Source organism: Hemibagrus wyckioides, linkage group LG20 (genome assembly GCF_019097595.1).
Source record: "Hemibagrus wyckioides isolate EC202008001 linkage group LG20, SWU_Hwy_1.0, whole genome shotgun sequence".
NCBI lineage: Eukaryota > Metazoa > Chordata > Actinopteri > Siluriformes > Bagridae > Hemibagrus > Hemibagrus wyckioides.
Genome location: NC_080729.1, coordinates 13,781,546 through 13,808,083, shown reverse-complemented (window position 1 = coordinate 13,808,083; position 26,538 = coordinate 13,781,546). Strand labels below are relative to the sequence as shown.

Genomic DNA, 26,538 nt, shown 5'->3' with positions numbered 1-26,538 from the left:
TATTTTACCTAGCTTGTTTTCTACACTGTATTTTACCCAGCTTGTTTTCTACATTGTATTTTACCTAGCTTGTTTTCTACACTGTGGTTTACCTAGCTTGTTTTCTACACTGTATTTTACCTAGCTTGTTTTCTACATTGTATTTTACCTAGCTTGTTTTCTACACTGTATTTTACCTAGCTTGTTTTCTACACTGTATTTTACCTAGCTTGTTTTCTACATTGTATTTTACCTAGCTTGTTTTCTACACTGTATTTTACCAAGCTTGTTATCAACACTGTATTTAACCTAGCTTGTTTTCAACATACTATTTTACCTAGCTTGATATCTACATTGTATTTTACCTAGCTTGTTTTCTACACTGTATTTTACCTAGCTTGTTTTCTACACTGTATTTTACCTAGCTTGTTTTCTACATTGTATTTTTACCTAGCTTATTTATTGTATTTTACCTAGCTTGCTTTCTACACTGTATTTTACCTAGCTTGTTTTCTACACTGTATTTTACCTAGCTTGTTTTCTACATTGTATTTTACCTAGCTTATTTATTGTATTTTACCTAGCTTGTTTTCTACATTGTATTTTACCTAGCTTATTTATTGTATTTTACCTAGCTTGTTTTCTACATTGTATTTTACCTAGCTTATTTATTGTATTTTACCTAGCTTGTTTTCTACACTGTATTTTACCTAGCTTGTTTTCTACATTGTATTTTACCTAGCTTGTTTTCTACACTGTGGTTTACCTAGCTTGTTTTCTACACTGTATTTTACCTAGCTTGTTTTCTACAATGTATTTTACCTAGCTTATTTATTGTATTTTACCTAGCTTGTTTTCTACACTGTATTTTACCCAGCTTGTTTTCTACATTGTATTTTACCTAGCTTGTTTTCTACACTGTATTTTACCTAGCTTGTTTTCTACATTGTATTTTACCTAGCTTGTTTTCTACACTGTATTTTACCTAGCTTGTTTTCTACACTGTATTTTACCTAGCTTGTTTTCTACATTGTATTTTACCTAGCTTGTTTTCTACACTGTATTTTACCTAGCTTGTTTTCTACACTGTATTTTACCTAGCTTGTTTTCTACACTGTATTTTACCTAGCTTGTTTTCTACATTGTATTTTACCTAGCTTGTTTTCTACACTGTATTTTACCTAGCTTGTTTTCTACACTGTATTTTACCTAGCTTGTTTTCTACATTGTATTTTACCTAGCTTATTTATTGTATTTTACCTAGCTTGCTTTCTACACTGTATTTTACCTAGCTTGTTTTCTACACTGTATTTTACCTAGCTTGTTTTCTACATTGTATTTTACCTAGCTTATTTATTGTATTTTACCTAGCTTGTTTTCTACATTGTATTTTACCTAGCTTATTTATTGTATTTTACCTAGCTTGTTTTCTACATTGTATTTTACCTAGCTTATTTATTGTATTTTACCTAGCTTGTTTTCTACACTGTATTTTACCTAGCTTGTTTTCTACATTGTATTTTACCTAGCTTGTTTTCTACACTGTATTTTACCTAGCTTGTTTTCTACATTGTATTTTACCTAGCTTGCTTTCTACACTGTATTTTACCTAGCTTGTTTTCTACACTGTATTTTACCTAGCTTGTTTTCTACATTGTATTTTACCTAGCTTATTTATTGTATTTTACCTAGCTTGTTTTCTACATTGTATTTTACCTAGCTTATTTATTGTATTTTACCTAGCTTGTTTTCTACATTGTATTTTACCTAGCTTATTTATTGTATTTTACCTAGCTTGTTTTCTACACTGTATTTTACCTAGCTTGTTTTCTACATTGTATTTTACCTAGCTTGTTTTCTACACTGTATTTTACCTAGCTTGTTTTCTACACTGTATTTTACCTAGCTTGTTTTCTACATTGTATTTTACCTAGCTTGTTTTCTACACTGTATTTTACCTAGCTTGTTTTCTACACTGTATTTTACCTAGCTTGTTTTCTACATTGTATTTTACCTAGCTTGTTTTCTACACTGTATTTTACCTAGCTTGTTTTCTACACTGTATTTTACCTAGCTTGTTTTCTACACTGTATTTTACCTAGCTTGTTTTCTACATTGTATTTTACCTAGCTTGTTTTCTACACTGTATTTTACCTAGCTTGTTTTCTACACTGTATTTTATCTAGCTTGTTTTCTACACTGTATTTTACCTAGCTTGTTTTCTACACTGTATTTTACCTAGCTTGTTTTCCACACTGTATTTTACCTAGCTTATTTCCTACACTGTGGTTCTTCATGTTCGTTTAGCTAGCTGCTCTCTACACTGTAGCTTAGTTAGCTGTTCTCTACACTGTAATTTAGCTAGCCTATCTCTACACTGTGGTTTGGCTTGCTGCTCTATACCCTTTATTTTAGCAAACTGTTCTCTACACTGTATCTATGCTAATCTTTACACTGTAGCTTAGCTAACTGTTCTCTACACTGTGGTTTAGCTAGCTGTTCTCCACACTGTAGCATAGCTAACTGCCCTATACACTGTAGTTTAGCTAACTGCTCTTTACACTGTGGTTTAGCTAACTGCTCCCTACACTGTAGATAAGCTAACTGTTCTCTGCTAACAGCCCCCAATATACTACACCACACTAAATCCACTGTACCATAAAGGGTTATAACACAATATAACACTTTTTGCTGCATATTTCAGCTAGTTTGTAGATATAGTATTGTTTTCTCTTTCACATGCTACTCAGTAACTCATACAGTCACACCGACCTTATTTTATTCTCAGATCTATACTACTAAAAATTCCCCAAGTTGAAAATATTTGGGCTGTTACCTAAACCTCATATTACTGTATTAAATGACACGTCCCTGCTATTTAGGCATACTACTACTCAGTGTGCATTTTGCAGGTTTGGGACACAGCCTTGAATTCCACGTGAATGTGTGCACTCAGTCTACCAGAGAGAGTGAAAGTTCTCATCATTCTTACATCATGTAGTGTTCACTTATAGACAATATATACTAGACTTTTTAATCTGAGAGAAGTGTTACAGAACAGCAGGCTTTAGTCTCATGACACATTTCAACAGTCTCTCTCTCTACATCCCAGGCATGTTGAAGGTGTTTGTATGTTTATGAATATTTTAGTAGTATAGTATCCCCAACAGATGAAGATATAGTAGGCATTTTGCCATCGATGTTAGACTAAAATGAATAGAATCGGCTGAGGCAAACTGAAGGTTAAAGCGCAGTACTTGCAATAATAACACTTATATTCACGAGCCACATGTATTTTCAGTCCATATGGGATTTCTCTTGACTGGCAGAGCAAATCCGCTTATATGGTTCGATACAGGTACCAGACACCTGAGTGTTAGTGATTAGTAAGCCATGTACGCATACACTCATAAACAACGACGACACGCAAAATGGCAAGCAACACACACACACACCCACACACACACACACATAGACAAGCAAGCCCAACGATAAAAACCGACCAGAAAACAGTTAAGTTTTGCACGAAAGCGGACGAGACACGACACGAGCTCCGAAAATAACAAGCCATTACGGGAGGGCAGAGACATGTCACGGACAGCGTGAAGCAAGGAGATGACACTCAAAAGACTCGTCAATAAGCGTTTTCTGTTCGGGCATGCAAGCATTCGCACATTCTCCCGTCATGCACAAACTTCAGAATATTTTCCAATTGCTGGGTTTCCATGGCAATGCGTGCAGCAAGAGAGAGAAAAGAGAGAGAAAGAGAGAGAGAGAGAATGGGAAGAGGAGGTCTTCTGATAGGAAGGGCTTTTGCAAACATGAAAAAAAATATCCCACAATGCAATGCAAGAGATTAACATCACCGTTTTAGAAATGGCGGTGGCTATCATTTATTAGCTTCGTTCGTATTTGTATTTGAGACACATGATCTGGCAGAATAAGCTAAGAGGTTAATATTCGGTCTTGTTTTTTTTTTTTATTTTTTTATTTTGTCCGAATGTGAACGTAAAAAGCCAAAAAAGAAGAGAAAAGAACCAAAAACACACCAACCTTCTCGCAGCTCTGAGGGGTGTAAGGGGGGTTGATGCAGAACACAATGACATGAGGAGCCGAGAAGAAAACCAGGAAACACAGAAAGAGAGTAAAAAAGGCCACCGCAAATTTGACTTTCAACCTGCCACATTCCCGTTCCTCCTCCAACCATCCCACTGCTTACCTGGGGCTCTCTGCATTCTCTTCGTTATTATTTAAAAGCATTTCATCATTACATCTAAACCCAGTAACAACCAGAACTTATTTGGTTAAACTTTTTTTTAATTTTTTAATTTTTTTGTGGCAGTGATATTGAAAATATCAATCCAAACACAGCCCTGGCTTTTAACGCCTTGTTCTGCTCTGACAAGAAATTAAGAAAATGTAAAAAGAAAATAGAAAAAGCAAACCAAAGACACACCAAGTCCCAATGCAGAGAACTGTACTGTTTAGCGACATTTTAAGGCACATTTATTACACAATAATATTTATTATATTCATGCTTAACATAAATGAAATCCAAAACAGGTCAGTCGTTATGATTAGTTAGGAACAAAGGAAGGAGGGAAAAAAAATACCCCCCAAAAAAGAGGGGAAAAAAAAAAAGAAAAACACCAAGACCTGCAAGTTATTAGAGTATTAGTTATCATGGTTAATATTAATCATGCAAAACATCAGATTGCTTCAGCTTTACATGGAACATTATGTTTCACTTCTTCTGTGTAAAGATGCAGATAAGGTACTCTTTTTAAAATCAGATTTTTACCTAATGATATGGAATTAAATGGGTCGTTCTACAGAAGTGGTGCAAAATACTGCCCCTGATTCATACATCATACATACATCATACATTCTGTTTTCACTGATAGAGCAATTCGGGGGAGAGAGAGAGAGAGAGAATGTGATGGGGGAGAAAAAGAGGGGGGTGTAAAAAGAGAAAGGGAGAGAGAGAGAGTAAGAAAGAGAGAGAGAATAAGAAAAAGAGAGATAAAGGGAGTGAGAGAGAGAGTAAGAAAGAGGGAGTGAGAGAGACAGAGAGAGAGAGTAAGAAAGAGAGAGAGAGAAAGGGAGTGAGAGAAAGGATAAGAAAAATAGATATAAAGGGTGAGAGAGAGAGAGAGAGAGAGAGAGAGAGAGAGAGAGAGAGAGACTAAGAAAAAGAGAGATAAAGAGATAGAGTGACATAGCAAGAGTGAAAGAGTAAAAAAGAGAGAGAGTAAGAAAGAGAGAGAGAAAGGCAGAGAGAGAAAGGGACAGAGAGAGAGAGAGAGAGAGAGAGAGTAAAAAAAGAGAGAGATTAAGAGAGAGAGAGAGAGAGAAAAGGATGGAGAGAGAGATTAAGAGAGAGTGAAAAAGAGAGAGAGAGTAAGAAAGAGAGAGAGAGATAGTCACCGAAATGGTTGCAAACAGCAGAGCACAAATGTAACAGGGGTCCAGGTTAAGTGGTGGAGGTAAAATGAAGGAATATAAATAACGTAAAGGCAAAGGGAAAAAAATATATATCAAAGTGAACCAAACACTTGCGTAAGAGAGCGTGAGTTTACATCACGAAGAGAAATGGCACCAATCTGATAGCCCAGGATCAATACCAGGGGAAAAATAGTGGCTCGGATATCAGGGGAAAAAAAAGAATTTTATCTGTGTACTAAAATATATAGTGAGAAATATCAGAGAAATGCTTGTAGCGCTAGAGCTTAGAGCGAGTATCCTGATGACAGCAGCAGCCACTTGGCTTAATGGTGAACTATTCAACAAGGCAATATGTAGGAGGTGCTCTCAGCCTCTCAGTTTCAACTAGTGTTTTTATATGCTTGGATTTATTCTATTTATACTTTATTCATTATATCCATTTGTCGTTTAGAATTTACAAAGTAAATGATTATTGTGTGTTGTTTTGCTTTACACTGATGAACTACAAGCAAGTCTCTGATAATCTCAGGGTATGTTTTTAGCTGCATCATTTTCCCCTGTATTTATAAAAACAAAAACTTGTAAGCTTGATAGTTTTTAAAGAAATAAATATTTGGTGGTAACGCTTTTGGATAAAAAAAAAAAACAACAAAAAAAACATAGTATTGTGCCATCTCTGTTCACGCTCAAAACTTTAAGGTCACCATCAAAATATTATTTATTTATTTATTTATTTATTTATTTAAAAAACTTTACAATTTATTTATTTATTTATTTAAAAAAAACTTTAATTTTATGGTTATTTAAATATTTAAATGCTTCACAGCTTCACATTATGACTTGCAATGCGATTATAATATGTGTAAAATTAAGTAAATTCTTCATCTGAAATATTATATTACTTACATAAACTAAAGATTAATAAGTGACAGAAGATGGAGATGATCTGATTTATCCAACGAAATGAAGGGGGACACTGTTTCAGACTAAATAAAAGTAGAACAGTAGAAAAGTTAACAAAGAAAGGTATTTTATATTTCAAAATCCGGGGCAGAATTTCTGATATTACATCACAAATAATCAATTTAGACAATTTACTACATCACACTATACTCCTGTATTTGCACCACTTGGGTAGAAAGCCCTCGAATACGTCACCTGTACAGTCATCTAGATTGGATTTACGGACGAAGATGAATCCAAGTCCAGTTTGAAGCAGGTTTAAATGAAACTCACGTCTGTGCCGGTGTACATTTAGCATGTTGGGCTGCTGTTGTGTGTAGAAACATGAGCGCTGCTAATCTTACACCACAGAGGGCTTCCATGTTCACGCTCTCCTTAGCTACATCCACGCTCACCTTTCTCCTCATTCCCTCTGTTAAATTAACACCAGCACTTTCTGCACCGTTACGCCTCCAACAGCTCGGAGTGTTTAGCCCAACAGCAAATATCGCTAATTGAGTTTAGGGAAGCAATTACACGGCAACAAACCTAATTCATTTCTTATCAATTAGCTTCTTTTAATGATTTAACCATCAGATGGGGAATTGACAGCAACCTCCATGAACGATAAGCCTGGAAAATGATAACTAAAAGAATTAAATATCAGTTTGCTTGTTTCAATCAAAGGTTTCTTTCTTTTTATATAGAAATATATATATATATAGTTTTTGATTTACTTTATTTTTTTCTGACACACGTAATATTATAGTGCTGTAGTTCTGGGAGGAAAAATGCACAATTATATTATAATATATGGTAAATGTTCTTTTGTGTTCCTTATATTTTTTTATTATGTTTTTAATTGGAAATAAGGACCACTCTCCTGCTGATCCTTGTATGAAAGTGGATTACCTATCGATGGGGTACCTACTGTAATCCGTACCTCTCACGTAGAGATTAGCCGGGGCAGAGTAGCGTACTCCTTGCGAGTTGGATGCTACACACTCGTATTTCCCCTGGTCTGTCTCCTCGCTCCGCTCGATCTGCAAGGCACCTGGAGACACAGAGTAAGAGACAGAGCGAGAGAGAGAGAGAGAGAGAGAGAGAGAGAGATTGATTGAGCAAGATTGAGGGAGGAAGGGAGGAAGAGTGAGACAAAGAATGAGCAGGAAGGTGGAGAAAAACAGAGCAAAGATGAGACAAGGTGGGGGAGGAAGGATTGTGAGAGATTTGGAATGATATTGGGGGGGGATTCGAGATCGAGATAGAATGCGGAAGACATATGAGGAAACGATGGTTGGGATCAAATTAATAGGAGTGAAGAGATGAACAGATGGAGTTGCGGAACAAGGGTGGGCAGGGAAAGACAGATAAAAAGGCAGCCAGAGTGACAGCGGTGCAGGAGGGAAAAAAAAAAAAGAGAGAGAGAAGAGAAGAGGTAGAAAATGTTCGATGTGTTAAATAAATGATTCATAAAGAGCCTTATTTTAACCAAAAACACTGCATTTCATTAACATTTACACCCCTCCCCCTTCCTCCTCTTCCTCCTCTTCTTCCTCCTCCTCCTCTGGCTACATGTCTCTCAGAATAATATTAACATAATAAATCCCTCACTGATCGCAAAATCCTCATCACACTTCTTCACTCCATTCCCCTGCTTCTTTTCTCTCATTTTGGCTGAATATATATTTATATATCTTTTGGTGCTTTTTGAAAACATCATGCAGGATCGCCAGCAGCATCTGAGTGCGAGCGAGAGAGAGAGAGGGTTACGCTAGCCAAAGTGAGGTGGAAAACACTACGAGTTGAAGCACAGTGCAGGTTATCGTTTTATTCGCCCGAGAGATTTTGCTCCACCTTTTTTTTCCATTCTCTCACTTTGCGTGCAGAAAAGGGGGCCATGACAAAGCATTATGCTGATTCAGGAGCTCAGGGATTTACTCTAGCCACTCCGAGCTAAGACTTCTCTGGAGATGCAACTTAGACGGACAAAAAAAAATTCACATTTTTTTACTACCATATTTTAACCCTATTTATTACCAGTATTCACCCAGTAATAATCAATAAAACCAGTCTGGAAGAGTGAATGCTCATGCTGGTCTGATAATATATAGGAGAACAGGGGAGGATAAAAGAATCCAGTCAATACCACAGCCATCTACGACCTGGGAGTGCTGATAGTGTTTTCTGAGTGGGAGGGGCTGCATACTCTCGCTCACCTGTCAATCACTTTGACACTAGCCGGTCGTGGGTGACTGTGTTTATATATGCGGAAGAGGGCAGACTGCATTTTCCTATTGCTCTGTGATGCAGCAGCCTGAAAAGATCATTTCACTGGATGGCTTCACATGTCTCAGAGGAATCCTGTGCTACCCGATTTGATAGCTGTCATCTGATAGAGGAGATCTGAGCTGAGAGGGGAAGGGGGTGGAATTTGGCAGGTGAACAAATTGTGGAGAAAACGGAGGAAGGAAATTGTATTATTCCCATTTAAAAAGGAACACTGGGTGAGGGCAATGGATAAAAGCTACTTCACAGCTCCAGGCTTCCCAGTATGATGTGGGTTCCTCTGGGTTCTCCGGTTACCTCCCTAAAACATGCTGGAAGGTGGATTATATTACTAAACCCTCCCTATGGGTGAATAAGTATATGAATGCGTGGCATTCAATCAAAGGTCTTTGCACCCAGGGATCCCAGGAGAGGCTCTGGCTCCACCACGACCCTGACCAGGACCAAACACTTACTAAAGAGGTTAATACACGATATTTCCCCTCTGCACTTTGCTTTAAAAAAACATTTCTTCCCTACTTTAGGAGTCATCCGCTTCTGACACCGATGTTAGCTGGTTTAGGAAATATTTGGAGAGCTCAGTCATTTTTCTGAGTTCCCATCTGAATTTAGGTTTTCAGGTCAAGATTTAGCACTGGAGTCCAAGAACATGACAGATCTTGACAGAAGCTGAAAGCCAGCCTAATCAGACAACTGCGAATAAACTGGAGCAAGCTAGAACTAATTGGACAACATCATAGTCTGACCTCGGAAAACCCTTCTGGGAATCAAATCCTTGAACCAGTATAACAACATCTAGAGGAAAGACTATGCAGACAAACTAATTTCCTCTGACATAACCTGGATTTGAGAAGAACGTTACATATATCGAAGCTGGGTTCATGATGAATAGTTGAATATCTCTGGTTCTGGTTACAGTCTCCTCAAGGTTCATTGGTTTCCTCCCATTTCTCAAAAACATGGCAACTCTAAACTGCCCCTAGTTATGAATAAGTGTCAGCATGAAGCCCTGCTATGAACTGGCATCACATTTAAACTTTATTTAGAGCATATTCCCTTCTTACCTCTTGGGATACACTCCGGATACACAACCCTGACCTGGATAAACTGGGCACTAAACATGAATGAATGAAAGAATTCAGTATATTAGCTGGATCATGTTAAGGTTGCCAGGTTTGGACTAAGAAATTACGGATGTCCAAAATTCGGAGCTCGATTTGAATGTTGGGTTTTTTTTTCCCCAATTGGATGGTGGTTATTATGCATGCTCCTACATAACCTAAATGTGCTTCCTCTGAGATGCATGAAATCATCCACATTTCTAATTGCTCCTTGTGTATCACAGGACAGCTTGCGTTCATGCATAACTGGAGCTTCTTTGCAATTCCAACTTGGGTGAACTGTACCACTCTAATCTTCGGCAGTTTTTTTCCTCTGACCTTGTTCTTGACCTACACATCAGTCATTGATCTTCCCCCGAAACACCTTTCCATTTAATAAAAGATGTGAAGGCAGAATAAATAGTGACCTGCCATTCCCTTAGCCTCAACCTGTCACAATGCATCTTCCTCTACACCTTACCCATCGTAAGGGTTCAGTGTTCCCGGGCACTGACTTCACTGCCCAATATTCACACACACACACACACACACACACACATACACACACACACACACACAGAGAGAGACTAGACCTATTCCTCCTGGGAGGCACTGTGCTGATAATAAGAGCAGACGTATGCCTCGGTCTGTCTCTCACAGAGTCTCTGTAGTTGAGAAGAGACGATCCTGGCAACAAATTTACAGCCACAATAACATACACACAACACTCACACACACACACACACACCCTGGCAGCAGTAGACCCCAGATTGATCCAGAAGATTCAGGTGGAACAGACTAATGAGAGTACCGCACATCCGAACAAACAAGCAACTGCCTGCAACGTAATAGCTTGTGTTTGTGTGTCTTATTGTGTGTGTGTGTGTGTTCTTTCTCACTCACTATGTACTCTCCACCTTCCTGCATATAGCTTCTTACACACACTCTCTCTCTCTCTCTCTCTCTCACACACACACACACACACATGCATGTCACACCTCTAGATAGGTGTTATATATAAAACTACAGGGGTCTCAACGAATAATGGTCTTATTTGGAGCCATTTGAAGCAAAGTATTGTGTTGGAGCGATTTAAAGCTCTCTCTTGTTAGACACTGTGTCTGTACTGCACAATTAAATATATTAGCGAATGCTCTTCTTTTCTCTCTTTCTCCATCTCTTTCAGACACGAAGCTTCATATCATCAAATGTTACAGTCGTGCCACGGCACACAGCAATAAACATAAATTTAGCACAGAATGTGCAATAGAAAAAGCAATAGAGAATCAGGGGCTTTATTTTCATGCAGGTGCCACTATAATGCTAGCTAATTGGGTTGGGCATATTTTTATCTGTTATCGCTATAGCAACAGGGACTGTGACTTTTGCTGCTGCTGCCGGACACGCTTCGGTCCAAAAGTCGTAACTCGTGTCACAGTCCGAAATGGTATTTCTGAAACGCCACTGGTGATAGTGGGAATATAAATCATAAAAATACTGTCTATATTCACCGGCCACTTTAATAGGAACACCTGCTTATTCATGCGATGCATAAAATGCATATACAGATCAAGATACAAGTCTCCACTGCTTTTTGTCTGAGGTAAACATCAGAATGTGATCTCGGTGAGTCAGTGGCAGGCTTGTTTGGGTGTTTCAGAAACAGATGATCATCTGGGATTTTCAAACACAGACACAACAGTCTATAAACACTGTGATGATGAGAGAGATCAGAGCAGGATGACCAGACTCCGGATGACCTGACGGCTACAGTGATTTATAACAGTAACTCTTTACAAGCGTGGTGAGCAGAAAAGCATCTCAAACCTTGAACCCAGGAATCTAAGGCTACAATGAGTGCAGGTACAGACTGGAAAAATGCAGTGTTTCAATCTGAAGTCCGCTGATCCAGAGGGCGAGAGGAGTCCCACGTATTTATTCCAACTCCTTAAAAATATCAGCGATATTTGTTTCACGCCTACATGTTACGTGATCTTGTGGCTTATTTTTGCATTTGCGCCATGATTACAACACTAAACACCCAAGACTTTTGAAACAGTTCTCAAAGTTTAATGGAGTTTGGCACAGGTGTGCCCTAAAAACCCACTCCAATCACGGGAATGCTAATCTAAATTTGGCGAAGCGACATCTCGACGCTTCCTCCACAAGAGCTCACGTGCGCTCGTCTAGCGAAGTCGTATCCCTGTCAAAATCAGCCACTTATGGAAATAACTTTCCGCTGTTTTGCAGCACTTGTCACAGATCCAAAAGGCAAACGGAAAGCCATTGATCAGCTCCAGAAGCACAGGTACCTTCTCATTCAAACAGCTAGGAGTGTGAAAATACCTCAAAACAGCAGCCTGGGGGTTTTAACCAACATGGCGTCAGTTGGGAAACTTGTTCAGACCGACTTCATAATGAGTGTTTCTACCTTTTCTGCACTCTCGCACCCCCAACCTTGTCTCCCTCTCCATCTCTGTCAGTCTGCACTTCTTAGACATGTGTTTGGTTCTCTGGAAAAAAAAAAAAAAAAAAAAGCCTCCCTGCGGAATTTCTTAGCGCTGACTTCTCAGACTGCCTTGACATGACGAGGGCAAAACACAAAACGAAGCAAGAAATGAGGCTGTCTGAGGCAGCACGTTTCCCTGCACATGTCTTGTGCGGAGTAAAGGCATTGAGAATATGAGGGAGACTCTGCGTGCGAATGTGTGTTTCGATGTGTGTGCTTTCATGCGTGTGCACCAGGTAAGGTAAGCTGTGCGTGTGTTCTGCTCGAGTGCGACCAATCACACTTGCCATCTGTCGTGCTCTAATGTATTCATACACACACAGAGCTCCACACACACACACACACACACACACAAAGGTAACACTGCGTGCTGGGCCCCTGGCAGCAAGCCTACTCACACTGACACACAGCAACACACACAGGTGCAAAGTGCAACGTAAAGCTGCTTTCAGTTTGTAATAAGATGAGCACTTAGAGGAATCAAGCTATACTAAGTGGAAATATTATGCAAAATATGAGCTGGAGTAAACAAGCGTTGCTCAAAAATGCTACAGAAAATAATGTCACTTTCACGAGTCAATTTCATAACACATATCGCACATTTCCTACATGTTTGCGGTTAGAACTTACACTTCAGGCATAATATTATGACCAGGTGAAGTGAATAACACTGATTATCTCCTCACCTGTTAGTGGGTGGGATATATTAGGCAGCAAGTGAACATTTTGTCCTCAAAGTTGATGTGTTAGAAGCAGGAAAAATGGACAAGTGTAAGGATTTGAGCGAGTTTGACCACGGCCAAATTGTGATGGCTAGACGACTGGATCAGAGCATCTCCAAAACTGCAGCTCTTGTGGGGTGTTCCCGGTCTGCAGTGGTCAGTATCTATCAAAAGTGGTCCAAGGAAGGAACAGTGGTGAACCAGTGCTCACTGATGCATGTGGATAGCATGCATATGTTTAAAGTAAATGCTGATATCAAACCCATTTCTACTCTCGGAGAAGTGCTTGTTCATAAACATCTAAAATTTCTTCAACCACTAACATTCAGTGTAAGGTTATCCAGCAGAGGGAAAAACACACGTCTCACACTGAAAGCCAACAGAGTCCCGACTCATTTTATATCAGACTTGCAGCAATAAAATAATTCATTTCTTTATACTGATTGAAAATGTCCCATAAGATGCTTTCCTTTCCACTGGTGCAAGAGAAAACTAGTGCATTGGTAAAATAAAGATTTCCATCATTTATTTCCTATATCATACTTATACTGTATGCAGTATACTCAAATGCTGAAGCATAGTTTTGTGGGTATCTATATTTTACTGAAATCCTCCCAAATAGAGCTGCTTAATATGGCTGTGGAATAAAAGTGTAGAGAGCTGGTTAATGAGACAAGTTTCTGTTGCTGTCAACACAAGTTTCTCAGCTTTGTTCATGTGAGAAATTGGATTTTGTCTTCCTCACTGACGTCACGGGGTTATATTGCTAGTGCAGTTCAACTATAAGTGGTAACTTATGAAGTTTTAGCTCCTAAAATAAAAAACGCACAAGCTTCTTTTCTTGCACAATTTCATTTCCCACCGACGTTTAACATCATACTAATAAGAAATCCAGCTCGTGGACAGATAAATGTTCCAGAATGTTACACGACGAGCTCCGGCTACAGAGTGGTTGGTTCTCTAAGAAGACAAGCACAGTGGTGATGTTGAGCTGAAATTTTGGAAACTGATATGTTTGAGCAGATTGTATAGATGAGGAACAGACTAAAATGCTAAAGCTCTGCTGCATCACACTTTAGATATAGATGAAGCTAGAGCAACTAGTCAAACATTACGGGTGATGTAGAAAAACTTTATCCCTTAATTAAAGCTCATTACTATATCTTGTTGTATTATACACCGATCAGGCATAACATTATGAGCAGTGAGAGGTGAAGTGAATAAGACTGATGATCTCCTCATCATGGCACCTGTTAGTGGGTGGGATATATTAGGCAGCAAGTGAACATTTTGTCCTCAAAGTTGATGTATTAGAAGCAGGAAAAATGGACAAGTGTAAGGATTTGAGCGAGTTTGACGAAGGGCCAAATTGTGATGGCTAGATGACTGGATCAGAGCATCTCCAAAACTGCAGCTCTTGTGGGGTGTTCCCGGTCTGCAGTGGTCAGTATCTATCAAAAGTGGTCCAAGGAAGGAACAGTGGTGAACTGGTGACAGGGTCATGGGCGGCCAAGGCTCATTTATGCACGTGGGGAGCGAAGGCTGGTCCGTGTGATCCGATCCAACAGCTGAGCTACTGTTGCTCAAATTGCTAAAGGAGTTAATGCTGGTTCTGATAGAAGTGTACAGTGCATGATGGGTCAGGGCTGTTTTTGCAGCAAAAGGAGGACCAACACAATGTTATACAGGTGGTCATAATGTTAAACCTAATCAGCACAGTGGAATTCTTTTTTTCGCATATCCCAGCTGAGGAAGTTGGGGTCAGAGCACAGGTGCAGCTATGATACAGCACCCCTGGAGCAGAGAGGGTTATGGGCCTTGCTCAATTGCCCAACAGTGGAGCTTGGTGGTGCTGGGGCTTGAACCCTAATCAACAACCCAGAACCTTAACCACATGAGCCACCACTGCATATACTTTACAGAACATTAAAAAAAGGTGTGTTTAGTCCACATCTTACGTAACACGCTCTCACTTTCTACCCCCCACCCAGACACACACACACTCGTGTCCTTTCGAGGGATTTGAGCTGCACCCAAAAAGCTCCATTAGCTTATTGTTAATCTCGCCTTGCTGAGAACTGGAACCAGTGAAATGTCATTGAATTTAAACGTAATCCTTCTTGCCTTGAGCCACAGGGCAAAGTGAAATGGATGAGCACTGAAACACACAAAAGGGTAGCAAAGTGGAAAGTTATGAAGAAAAAAAAAAAAAAAAAGCAGGGTTAGCATAATGTTTCCCCAAAAGCGGCTCAGGACCAAACCGAATACGGACCAGGACTGGAAGAACGCAAGAACAGCAAAAAAACAGTAAAATAAACACAGAATAAATAAATAAATAAATAAAATGGAGAGTGAAAACCGCAGGAATTCTCACGCAATCTCTACAACAGCCAAGCTCCTTTCGTGCTAAAATGTCATGATGGGTGTCGTGGCTCAGATTTGAAGTTAATAAGCTTGTTCTGATGCTGACGGAGACGCGGTGGTCCTCGTCTGGGTGATTAGTGCGACCGCTTCTTTTTATTATGCTCTTTTTTTATTAGCCTGTTATCCTTATCCTTGGTGATAATGAGCATGCCCTAATCAAAAGCTTGGCCTGAGTCACACGCTGGAGCATGTGCGTCATTATCCTGACCCTGAGAGAGACATGAGAGAGGGCAAGACAGAAATATTGAGGGGAAAAAAAAAAAAGGAAGGCAGAAATAATGAGAGGCAAACGAACAAATAGAATATGGAATAAAAAAAAAAAACTGTATCGCGCTTGTGTAACTCTTTATAGGTCTGTCGTCCCCCGTCTCTCTCTCTCTCTCTCTCCTCGTCTCTGCGGCCCTGATCTCTGTGTCTCGCCATACATCACACTTTGTCCTCTCCGGTTCCTTGGCCTCTCTTTTAACTGCAGATCAGCGTACTTTTATCTGCTGTGACACCCTCATCTGCTCTCTGTGACTCATATCGAGGACCATGAAAGCGGCTTTCTCAACATAACTCACAATTACACCATCCCCGGTGTACAGCTATTACATGTGGCTCTGTTTTGATAAAAAGCAGGCTGACATTTCTGTCGATGAACTGCTTCGGATTAGGAGAAATGGTAAAGGGTTTGTTTCAAGTTTCAGAAAAGGGAAGAGAAAAAAAATGAAATTAAAAGCAGCAAAGAAATAAAAAATATATATAAGAGAGAGAGAGAGAGGCCCTGACCTGCTTTTCTGAAGAAATAAATGTGTGTGTGTGTGTGAGATTACGAAACGCCTCAACAGTCCAAGCATTAGCCTATTTACCGTGTCACATTTCATCATTAGTGAAAACACAGCATTGATGCCTCCGGTTGACGAGCAACACCCCGGGTCGAGTGGGGTCTTGTTCTCATCAGGGAACAGGTGCGAGGAAATGGTGTCATGCTGCTTAAGGGGGATCGGAAAGACGAGAACGATCATGCTAATCAGGTATAGACTGCACTGAGGTCGACATGATGCTCTAACAGTAGATCTGCGATGTGAGCTCTACGTATCTAAACATCTTTCCATTATTAACGACGGTTACATTATTAAAATAGATACGGTGTCTCTCAAAAATCTGCTGGAATAGTCTGTGTGGAGAAATTGTGCTGACAAACAAGACTTAGACTGAGTATCAAGCCAGCGTATCTCCTATTTTATATTTCTTTCTGTTACTTGCTACATAAATAAAATAACAACAGATAGCATAGATTTTTTTTATATGCTATATCCAAACAATTCTACACCATTCAGGCTAGCTAGTTCCAGGACAGTGTATGATATACTGTCATTAACTCATGAGCTTGCTAGATGTCAATATGGCAGGTTTATTTCATTTATATATCATTTAAAATCCGTACAACTGTAAGGGTTACTATGGAAGAAATTTCCGGACAATTTTCCAAATGAATTTCTCTTTGTGGCTGCATAAATTGTGGAAAATACGAATCGCAAAATACTGCTAATTTTCTTTAGACAAATGCACCACGTCCATCAAGTCTATTTCTCTGCATCTCTTACGAGTTTTTACCCATTTGCTTGTTCGCTTCTTCGGCGTCGTGTATAGAGTCTGCCAAAACGGAATCACAATTCCCTTCACGGTTGCGTTTCCGATGCTGTCAGTACAAATGTCCCTGAGGATACTACAGGGCGTGTTTGTATTTGGAAGTGATGTCAGTCACAGGCTGTTACTAAATGCACTCGTTTGCTTAAAGACTTAGAGTTATTTAGCTAGCTGTATAACAGGGCAGATGAAATTCGGAGGGTCAGGAACAAAGAGACAATTTTCAAAAGGGGTTAGGGGTTGTCCTCAAAGTTGATGTGTTGGGCAAGTGTAAGGATTTGAGCGAGTTTGAGCAAGGGCCAAATTGTGATGGCTAGAAGACTGGATCAGAGCATCTCCGAAACTGCAGCTCTTGTGGGGTGTTCCCGGTCTGCAGTGGTCAGTATCTATCAAAAGTGGTCCAAGGAAGGAACAGTGGTGAACCGGCGACAGGGTCATGGGCGGCCAAGGCACACTGGTGCACGTGGGGAGCGAAGGCTGGACCGTGTGATCCGATCCAACAGACGAGCTACTGTTGCTCAAACTGCTGAAGGAGTTAATGCTGGTTCTGAGAGAAAGGTGTCAGAATACACAGTGCATGAAGGGTCAGGGCTGTTTTGGCAGCAAAAGGGGATAAATATTAAGCAGGTGGTCATAATGTTATGCCTGATCGGTGTATATGGCATTTATAGCAAGTGTCCTGTTATCATTTCTTAAACAAAAAATATTCACCAGTAAAACCTCTAGCGTTCAAAAGCAGGCATTCGAAGACATTTCAGTGCTGCCTTCTACTTTTTTTGGCATAAAGTGTGTAAAGAAATCTTTCCAGTGATTAATTAACTGAATAATGACATCAATGTAAAAAAAAAAAAATTCAGGCACTGATACAAACCTTGGACAAAAACACTGTCTTACACTGGAAATGTGTGTGTGTGTGTGTAGACTACCATTAGAGTAGAACTACAGAGTGAAAAACATACATGTGAAACTCTCTCTTTAGCTCTGAGAAAAGAGGAACGTTGTTATTCGGAGTTTCCGAGAAAAACAACAAGGAGCAAAGGCACACCTCTAGCTCGGCACATCGCTTTCAAACAAGATCCATCTCCCTCCCAAAGTTTTGGTGTAAAACGTGTCTGGCAGCCTAAATATGTGGTTTTAAATAGGGATTTAATTTTGATTCTTATATACTAAATATATAAACGCAGACGCAGGCCTATTTCTGCCGTGTGACGGTACGGATTTATTATTTTATTGCGTGTGAATATCAAATTTTGGGTGAATGAAATGGAAGATCTAATAACGTTCTGAAAATTAAAACTATTACAGGCGATGTAATGTAATAGCTTTCTGCTGGATGCTGGTATACGTTCTAAACACATAACGGACTGATGAAGCAAGGGCGGCTCTGGCCAGAACGTTACTTGGCCTAGTGTCAAATCTAATTGATGAGCCCTGGAGTAAATTCTCTAATCATAGCCTACGCTTCAGGCTCCAGTCACAAATTACAGTCTCAAAAAAAAAAAAAAAAAAAGAAAAAAAAAGAAATGCAAGCTATATCTTTGCTTTCCTCCCGAGCTGAGCTGCAGTAAAAGCAGTGATTTTAGAAATGACTGCCTTTCCCAAAAGTACCCTTTCATTTGAACACTTTATCTTCGGGTCAACAAGCAGCCATCAACAATCTAACCTTTGGACTAACATCAGATGAAAACCTCTACAGCAAAACATACCCAGTTCACTTCCTGTACACATTTTCTTCCATGCGTAACATTACAGTACAATACACTATAACTACAGGATATGATGTAAAACCTTTAGCAGGTAATTCTTGCCCCTAATTATAATATTACACATAAATATAAGCCACTAATTAAGCTTTATTCATCAGAAACATGTTAAATAATGATCCTGTGAGTTGCTCTGTGTAACATACCTGATCGTAGCTGTTTGATTCGGCCCTGGCTGAGCGCCGGCTCCACGGGAAGGAAGTCTTTGAACCAGGAGATCTCTGGGTCGGGGATGCCGCTGGCAGCGCAGAGCATGGTGGCAGTACGGGTTCTCTCCACCACCTTCAACTGGGGGCCCATGTCTATACTGGGGAAGCCAAACGGCAACAGGTCCTCTGCACCGAAAGAACACAGAGATAAGATAAGATAAGATAAGATAAGATAAGATAAGATAAGATAAGATAAGATAAGATAAGATAAGATAAGATAAGATAAGATAAGATAAGATAAGGCTTTATTAATCCTGAAGGAAAGGAGAGAGTGTAAAGTGTTTATAGATCAGGTTTTGCCTAAACCCTGAGATCATGTCGTATTAGTCAACATAGTTTTTATTGGTCTAGTAACATATCCTTGTGCAGTAACTTATACTGCTCTCTTGCAAAAATACAGGACAGGAGATGAATTGAACTGTTAATAAATATTAAGAGAATGTATAAAATAACGTTACTGATTTTATATAATATATACAAACCACAGTGAAAATTTACATGATAAAATACAGCCATAACATTAAAACCACTCAGTGGTGACGTGAATAATATGATTTTCTTGGTACAGTGGCACGTGTAGGAGTGGGATATATTAGGCATCAAGTGAACAGTCATGTGCTGGAAAAAGGAAAAAACGGGCAAGGGATTTTGATAAGGGCCAAATTGTAGAGTCTGAGCATTTCCAAAAGAGCAGGTCTTTAGGGGTGTTTCTGGTATGCAGAACCTAATAAAAATGGTCCACGGAAGGACAACCGGTAAACCAGGGACAGGGTCATGGGCACAGAAAGATAAGTGATGTGCATGGGGAGAAAAGGCTAGCTGGTCTGGTCCGATCCTACGGAAGATCAGTGCAATGTTCTACTGGGAAACCCTGCATCCTGGCATTCATGTGGATGTTCATGGTACTCTTTCAGCTTCCTGTCACACTGCAACAACTCTTCAGAAATGGTTTGAGGAACATTACGAACAATTCAAGGCAGCCTCCTGGTGGTCCAGCAGCAGGATCCCGCACGCTCACTGCCACAGCCCGGGTTCGATTCCCGGGCATGGCACTAGCCCAGCCACCGAAGAGAAGAACTCTCAGTGCCAGTCCCAGAGGGTTGTGTCAAGAAGGGCTTCAAATGATCCGCTGTGGTGACCCCATACAGGGAGCAACCGAAAGAATAACAACAAGGTGTTGACATAACCTCCAAATTCCCTAGATCTCAATCTGAGGATCTGTGTGATGTGCTGAACAAACAAATCTGATGCATGGAGGCCTCACCTCACTTACAGGATCTGCTGGTCATGTCTTGGTGCCTGATACTACAACCCACTTTTAGAGGTCTTGTGTAGTCCATGCCTTAATGTCATCAACGCCAGGGATGCCAGCGGGATTAACAAGCTAATTCGTAAATCTATCATTGGACACAGACTGGAGAGGTCTGAGTCAGTGAGGAACAGGAGGTCACTGAACGAACTGCTCTCCATCATGGACAATTCGTCTCACCCGCTCTACAATACACTACTGAGTCAGCGGAGCTCATTCTCCAAAAGATTCATTGTCACAGAGAATGTTACAGTAGGTCAATAATATTGTACAATAGTTTACCTGTGTGTGACAGGTTATAACACTCTCACACTACACCACTACAACTATTAACATTATTGTCTAGACTCTCAAGGTTTTACGTAATCATTATCTACTGCCAGTTTGCACATGTGTACTGTGATGTAAATATGAGTATATTGTATCTTGTAACTGACCAGGCTGCAGTAACACATGTCTCTCTTGTTGTCTGTCTGGATGTTGGATGTCTGGATGATCATATGGACGTTTTTACACGTGTGTCTGATATGTTTGAACACTAAATAGTAGGTTTGATTGCTTTTGTTGGCTCAACAAACTGGCATCCATACAATGCATCATTTTTCTTCAGCCTCTTCAGACTGACCCTCATGGGGTCTCCTCCACCGTTCTGCTCGCTCCATCCTGTTCTCCACTCTAACTACTTATCGATGCTTCCAGAAAATAAATAAATCTGCCGAAACGGTATACGCTGCTTTGTCTCCGAGGCTTTGCAAATATTTGCTAGGTTACAGCGGGCCAAAACTGCTGATCGGCATTTTACTTATTTTATATTTATATCTCTTTGAAAGATGTGGAAGAATCTCATTAAAATAAGCAGGTGCTTATTTTTCAAGAATTTCCCTCATAGGATCAATAAAGTATCTATCTATCTATCTATCTATCTATCTATCTATCTATCTATCTATCTATCTATCTATCTATCTATCTATCAATACTACAGCAATGATAAATTCTCTAATCTGATTGGTCAAAAGCTGTAAGAAAGTCCTTCTAATCACTGATATGGTGTCTCCAGTGTCACTGTGTGGTCAGTCAGTATGTTTTACGCCATAGGAGGATTGTTAAGTTCCTTAATAACAATGACAGGCTATGCTATTTATTATTCAAGAATAGGAAAATAAACAAAGCTGATAAGGGAACGTTACTATGAACAAATGACGTATATGTAACTGGTATTGTGCTGTTGTTTATGAGGAAACAATAATTATTTTCCTTTAACACAGAGGCAAGGCTGGAAATTTTCAGATGTCGAGAGCAGCCGTCTCAAAACTATATCTCGGGAACTCTTAAAATATCACTTGTTTTCTTGTGACCACATCGAGGCTTTTTATCAACCATCCATCATGCGCACGGCTCCATGTTCTAATTTAGAAACGTGTACAGCGTGGGTATGATTTATCCTCAACGTCGAGCCTTATCATGAACACGGAATTGTAGAAAATGCGATCTCAAGTAAAACATCCAGCAGTGAGACTTTCCAGTGTGCTGAGTTCAGACTTTCAGACAGCAGTTGTAGGTCAGTGAGGTGATGTTAACTTATTCTGCTTATTTTGTATAACAGGCTAATAGGTTAGTGAAAGATGAGAGCAGCACTTTGCATGCTAAAACAATTATTATTTTTTAACTTTAAGAGAGCTGAGAGAAATGGAGTGGAACAAATCTGTTTTCGTCCCAATCGGTACACAAACGTCTCTGGTCTGTGATTCTAGACTTCTGTATCCTAAACCAAATATTTATTTCTATTTAGTTCTGTAGTGCAAAAAAAGCACATTAGGTACACATTTCACATTTTCTCAGTATTGCTATAAAAAAAAAACCCAGCCTAAAAAAGAATCCCGCTGTCACAGAGTAACCGCTTTAAGGACGGCACAACACTGGCATGAAGAATATTGTGGTATTTTAAGTGCCTGCAAAAAAAAAAAAAAAAAAAAATAGACATCTTCCTCCATCTCGCTTGCAGAAAAGAGATAATTCTCCAGCTGGAAACGGTATGCGCTGCTTTGTTCCCCAGGCCTTGCAAATGAGCGTTTCGATCATTCGATAGGTTACAATTTATTTCTACAGATTGGCTTACAGAGTATGATGAAGTTTCTGTGCAATGTGAAATGATGAGAAGAAGGACACACTACCCACATTCAGCACGCTGCTTATTGCTCATCGAGCCTCCGGCAGGCAGAATTCATTAACACACGGCATAAATAAGACTGTCAGCCAATTTACAATACAAAAATATATATATATATATGATCGGTGGAAAAACTCAGGAACAATTCACGTCGGTTGTTAAAAGGAATAGAATGGAGCGTAATTATATACCTACATAATCACTATGCGTGAACACACCTCAGCGAGGACTACGGCAATTACACAATGCACAGCAGGGGAACGAGGGCTGGGCGCCGCATAGAAGCTAATAATTATTTGTTCGGTTTAATTGAAAAGGCCGGGAAGATATAAAAGTCCAAGTAAACACAAGGATGTGGGTCAGTGTTCAAACTGTGTCTGTGTACTCGGAGAAATGAGAATCAGTAGTGCTATAAATTCAAAGAAATTGAATCGAAAAGGAGTGAAACACAGCAATGACAAGGTAAGGTGATGCATCATCGCCAGCACGACTTAAAGTGCTTTATTTCTGCTACACCACAGTGATGGTGGGATGAGAAGTAGTCGTTTTTTATTAACGCCAGAGCACTAAAATGAGCGTGAGGTTATACACTTCATTGCCAAAAGTTTTGGGACGGCTGCCTTTACCTGCACATGAATTTAATACGGAATTGGCAGCTATAACAGCTTCAGCTCTTCTGGGAAGGCTTTCCACAAGGTTGAGGAATATGTTTAAGAGAACTTTTGACCATTCCTCTAGTAGCGCATTTGTGAGGTTGGGCACTGATGTTGGATGAGAAGGTGTGGCTCGCAGTCTCCGCTCTAATTCATCCCAAAGGTGTTCTATCAGGTTGAGGTCAGGACTCTGTGCAGGGCGAGTCAAGTTCCTCCACACCAAACTCACTCATCCATGTCTTTATGAACCTTGCTTTGTGCACTGGTGTACAGTCATGTTGGAACAGGAAGGGATCATCCCCAAACTGTTCCCACAAAGTTGGGATGAAATTGTCCAAATTGTCTTGGTATGCTGAAGCATTAAGAGTTCCTTTCACTGGAACTAAGGGGTCCAAAAACAATTCAATGATTTGGAGGGCTGTCCCAAAACTTTTGACAATATAGTGTATCTCTGACACACTTTAGCATATTGACACCAAACTATGTGACATAGAACAACCAAAATTGCTTATAATTTCTGTCAAATTTATCCTAAAATGGTGGAACTGGTATCTCCATACTTCATACCAAGTCTAATGATAGTTATCCAGTTATACATTTTGAAAAAGTGTGTTTTTTAAAATGCTGTATTTTACAAAACCACTATGGAGTTTCATTACAAAACTCGATACGTCTCATTGTCTTGTTCTATCTGCAATTTCGGTGCTTACACACATTCTAAATAACACAATAATATCTTTTTACACATACACTAAAAGTTCTTAAAGCGCATGAACTCTGATAATTGTTGCTCGCTTCTATATTTACATTTATTATTATTTAACAAATATAACACAACTCCAATCTCACCAGCCTCTTATCTCTTTCTTAATATTAATAAGAACTGCAACAGCAAAATGTCTTCTATCTCTTTCTATAAATAAACATCTCCTTACAGAAAGATTCCTATGTTTATCCGTTAATGACATTTTTTAAAATATATTTATTATTAGTCCACGATTGTAGGGAGCTTCCGCTTATAGAAATCCCTGTGAGTTAGTTACTATGGAAACCATCCGTGATTTTTCTCGCTGTCCAAGACTCTGTTATAGAAAATTAATCAACACTTTCTGACCAATCAGACAGCACAGTTACTGTTAGATTAATAGACAGTTATGAATAATATATTTTATTATAAATTGCTGAATAAATACCCTGCTCTAAGGAAGAGGGGATCCCTGATTTGATTGACAGACAGATAACTGTATCGTCAAATTTGGCTTGACGGTGCATCTAAGTACAGACCAGTTTTATACACACACACACACACACACATATAAGCTTTCATTCTCTCACTCATTCATCTTCATTAACTGCTTTATCCTCGTCAGGTAGAAGCTGAGCCATCACAGTAGGTTCAAGGCATACATACAAGCTGGATTGGATGCCAGTCCTTGCACACACACACACACACACACACACATTGAACATGGGCATGTTTTTAAGAGGAAACTAGAGACAAAACTCTCTCAAGTTGAAAAGGACTTCACAAAAAAAAACCCAACTATTGACTCATGTTAGATGTAATCCATCTTCAGCATGCGCTTCCACAGAAGGGATAAGACTCAAGGAAAATCTGACCTTTTGTACAGAGCCAAAGGTCAATAGCACAAATTTGATCTGAACTTTAAACAGCGATGTAGAAATTGTGCCGAATCCTGAATCGTTAATGTCCAAGATATTGAACGACTTTCTTTTGATTAAAAATTCTTAATTCAGTTTTAAATGAGGAAAAACAAACAAACAAACCGAATTTCTATGTGGTGTCAGATTTTCGGAGCGCACTGTCCATTACTCACCACTAAACCTGTCTCGCTCATCACTCTGAAGACAACACCACCATGTTCATGACAGAGAGTGAATAACAAGCTTCAGGATGAATAACTGAACTGTAAGGGGTTCGAATTAGAATGCTGATACAGACTTTATTTTTAGTCCTTTACATTCTTAAAACTTATCATTGGAAACTGTAATGGAAAATATTCAAACTTTTGTGAAGAAATAAGGTCTGAGTGGCCAGAAAGTAGGAAGAAGTGTCACGTTTACAAAGGCGTGAATGCGAGAGCTGTGACAACCAGACTGAGATCAGCCGAACCCTGCTGCCTCTGAATCACGGTGCGTCCATGACATTATGTGGGACTGAGAGGAGAGGGTGGATCCAATTCAGGGTGGGGAGGCGTTTTCCCCGGAGTCACATTTCTGCCTTGTAGCTGAGCGAGAGCAAGAGAGAGACAAAGGACAAGTCTATAATTATTGATATAGATAGATAGATAGATAGATAGATAGATAGATAGATAGATAGATAGATAGATAGATAGATAGATAGATAGATAGATAGATAGATAGATAGATAGATAAGCAGTTAGACAGACAGACAGATAGATAGATAGACACATAGATAGACAGATAGATAGATAGATAGATAGATAGATAGATAGATAGATAGATAGATAGATAGATAGATAGATAAGCAGTTAGACAGACAGACAGATAGATAGATAGACACATAGATAGACAGATAGATAGATAGATAGATAGATAGATAGATAGATAGATAGATAGATAGATAGATAGATAGATAGATAGATAGACAGACCTGCTTATTTTAATGAGATTCTTCCACATCTTTCAAAGAGATATAAATATAAAATAAGTAAAATGCCGATAAGCAGTTTTGGCCCGCTGTAACCTATCAAATATTTGCAAAGCCTCTGAGACAAAGCAGCGCATAGCGTTTCAGCAGATTTATTTATTTTCTGGAAGCATCGATAAGTAGTTAGAGTGGAGAACAGGATGGAGCGAGCAGAACGGTGGAGGAGACCCCATGAGGGTCAGTCTGAAGAGGCTGAAGAAAAATGATGCACTGTATGGACGCCAGTTTGTTGAGTTAACAAAAGCAATCAAACCTCCTATTTACTGTTCAAACATATCAGACACACGTGTAAAAACGTCCATATGATGCAGGAGACAGACAACAAGAGCGACACAGACAGACGGATTTGATATATTTGAGAAGAAATGGACACTCATGGACACTCGAAAGCAAGATAAAAGCAACCCTGAGAAACTTCTTTAGAGATGCATGCTGTATCACTCTTCTCCAGCCGGCATGCTGGTACGATTTCTGCCAGTATCCTTCAGCAGCCGAGCAGAATAATCAGTCCTACTCAAGTTAGAACGCAGCGCTGCATGCCCCCAAGGCCTTTGGACATCCAGAAAGTGTTAGAGAGCCAGAGAAACCTTTTGGACCGTGAGAGAAAAAGAGCTTTCGTACACTTGACCTTAAAAAAGTTAATGCATTATGGTCCCAAGCGGCCCAGACTTTATGTCTGTACTGTGGGTATGTGAGAGTGGGT

At 39.6% G+C, this 26,538-nt stretch overlaps 1 protein-coding gene across 7 annotated transcripts in view; it reads right to left on the bottom strand.

Moving 5' to 3' along the window:
- The window catches only part of ptprsb (protein tyrosine phosphatase receptor type Sb), a 166,736-nt gene that overhangs the window by 63,441 nt on the left and 76,757 nt on the right, over window positions 1–26,538 (bottom strand). For 4 of the 7 annotated variants that reach the window (XM_058418955.1, XM_058418957.1, XM_058418954.1 and 1 more), the window contains exons 6-7: window positions 18,952–19,140; window positions 7,298–7,420 (exon numbers count right to left, since the gene is read on the bottom strand). In XM_058418955.1, coding sequence (XP_058274938.1) covers window positions 7,298–7,420; window positions 18,952–19,140 — 312 coding nt within the window. Of the gene's footprint in view, window positions 1–4,032; window positions 4,456–7,297; window positions 7,421–18,951; window positions 19,141–26,538 lie in introns of those variants that run through there. The other 3 variants (XM_058418961.1, XM_058418958.1, XM_058418959.1) reach the window with 2 other exon arrangements.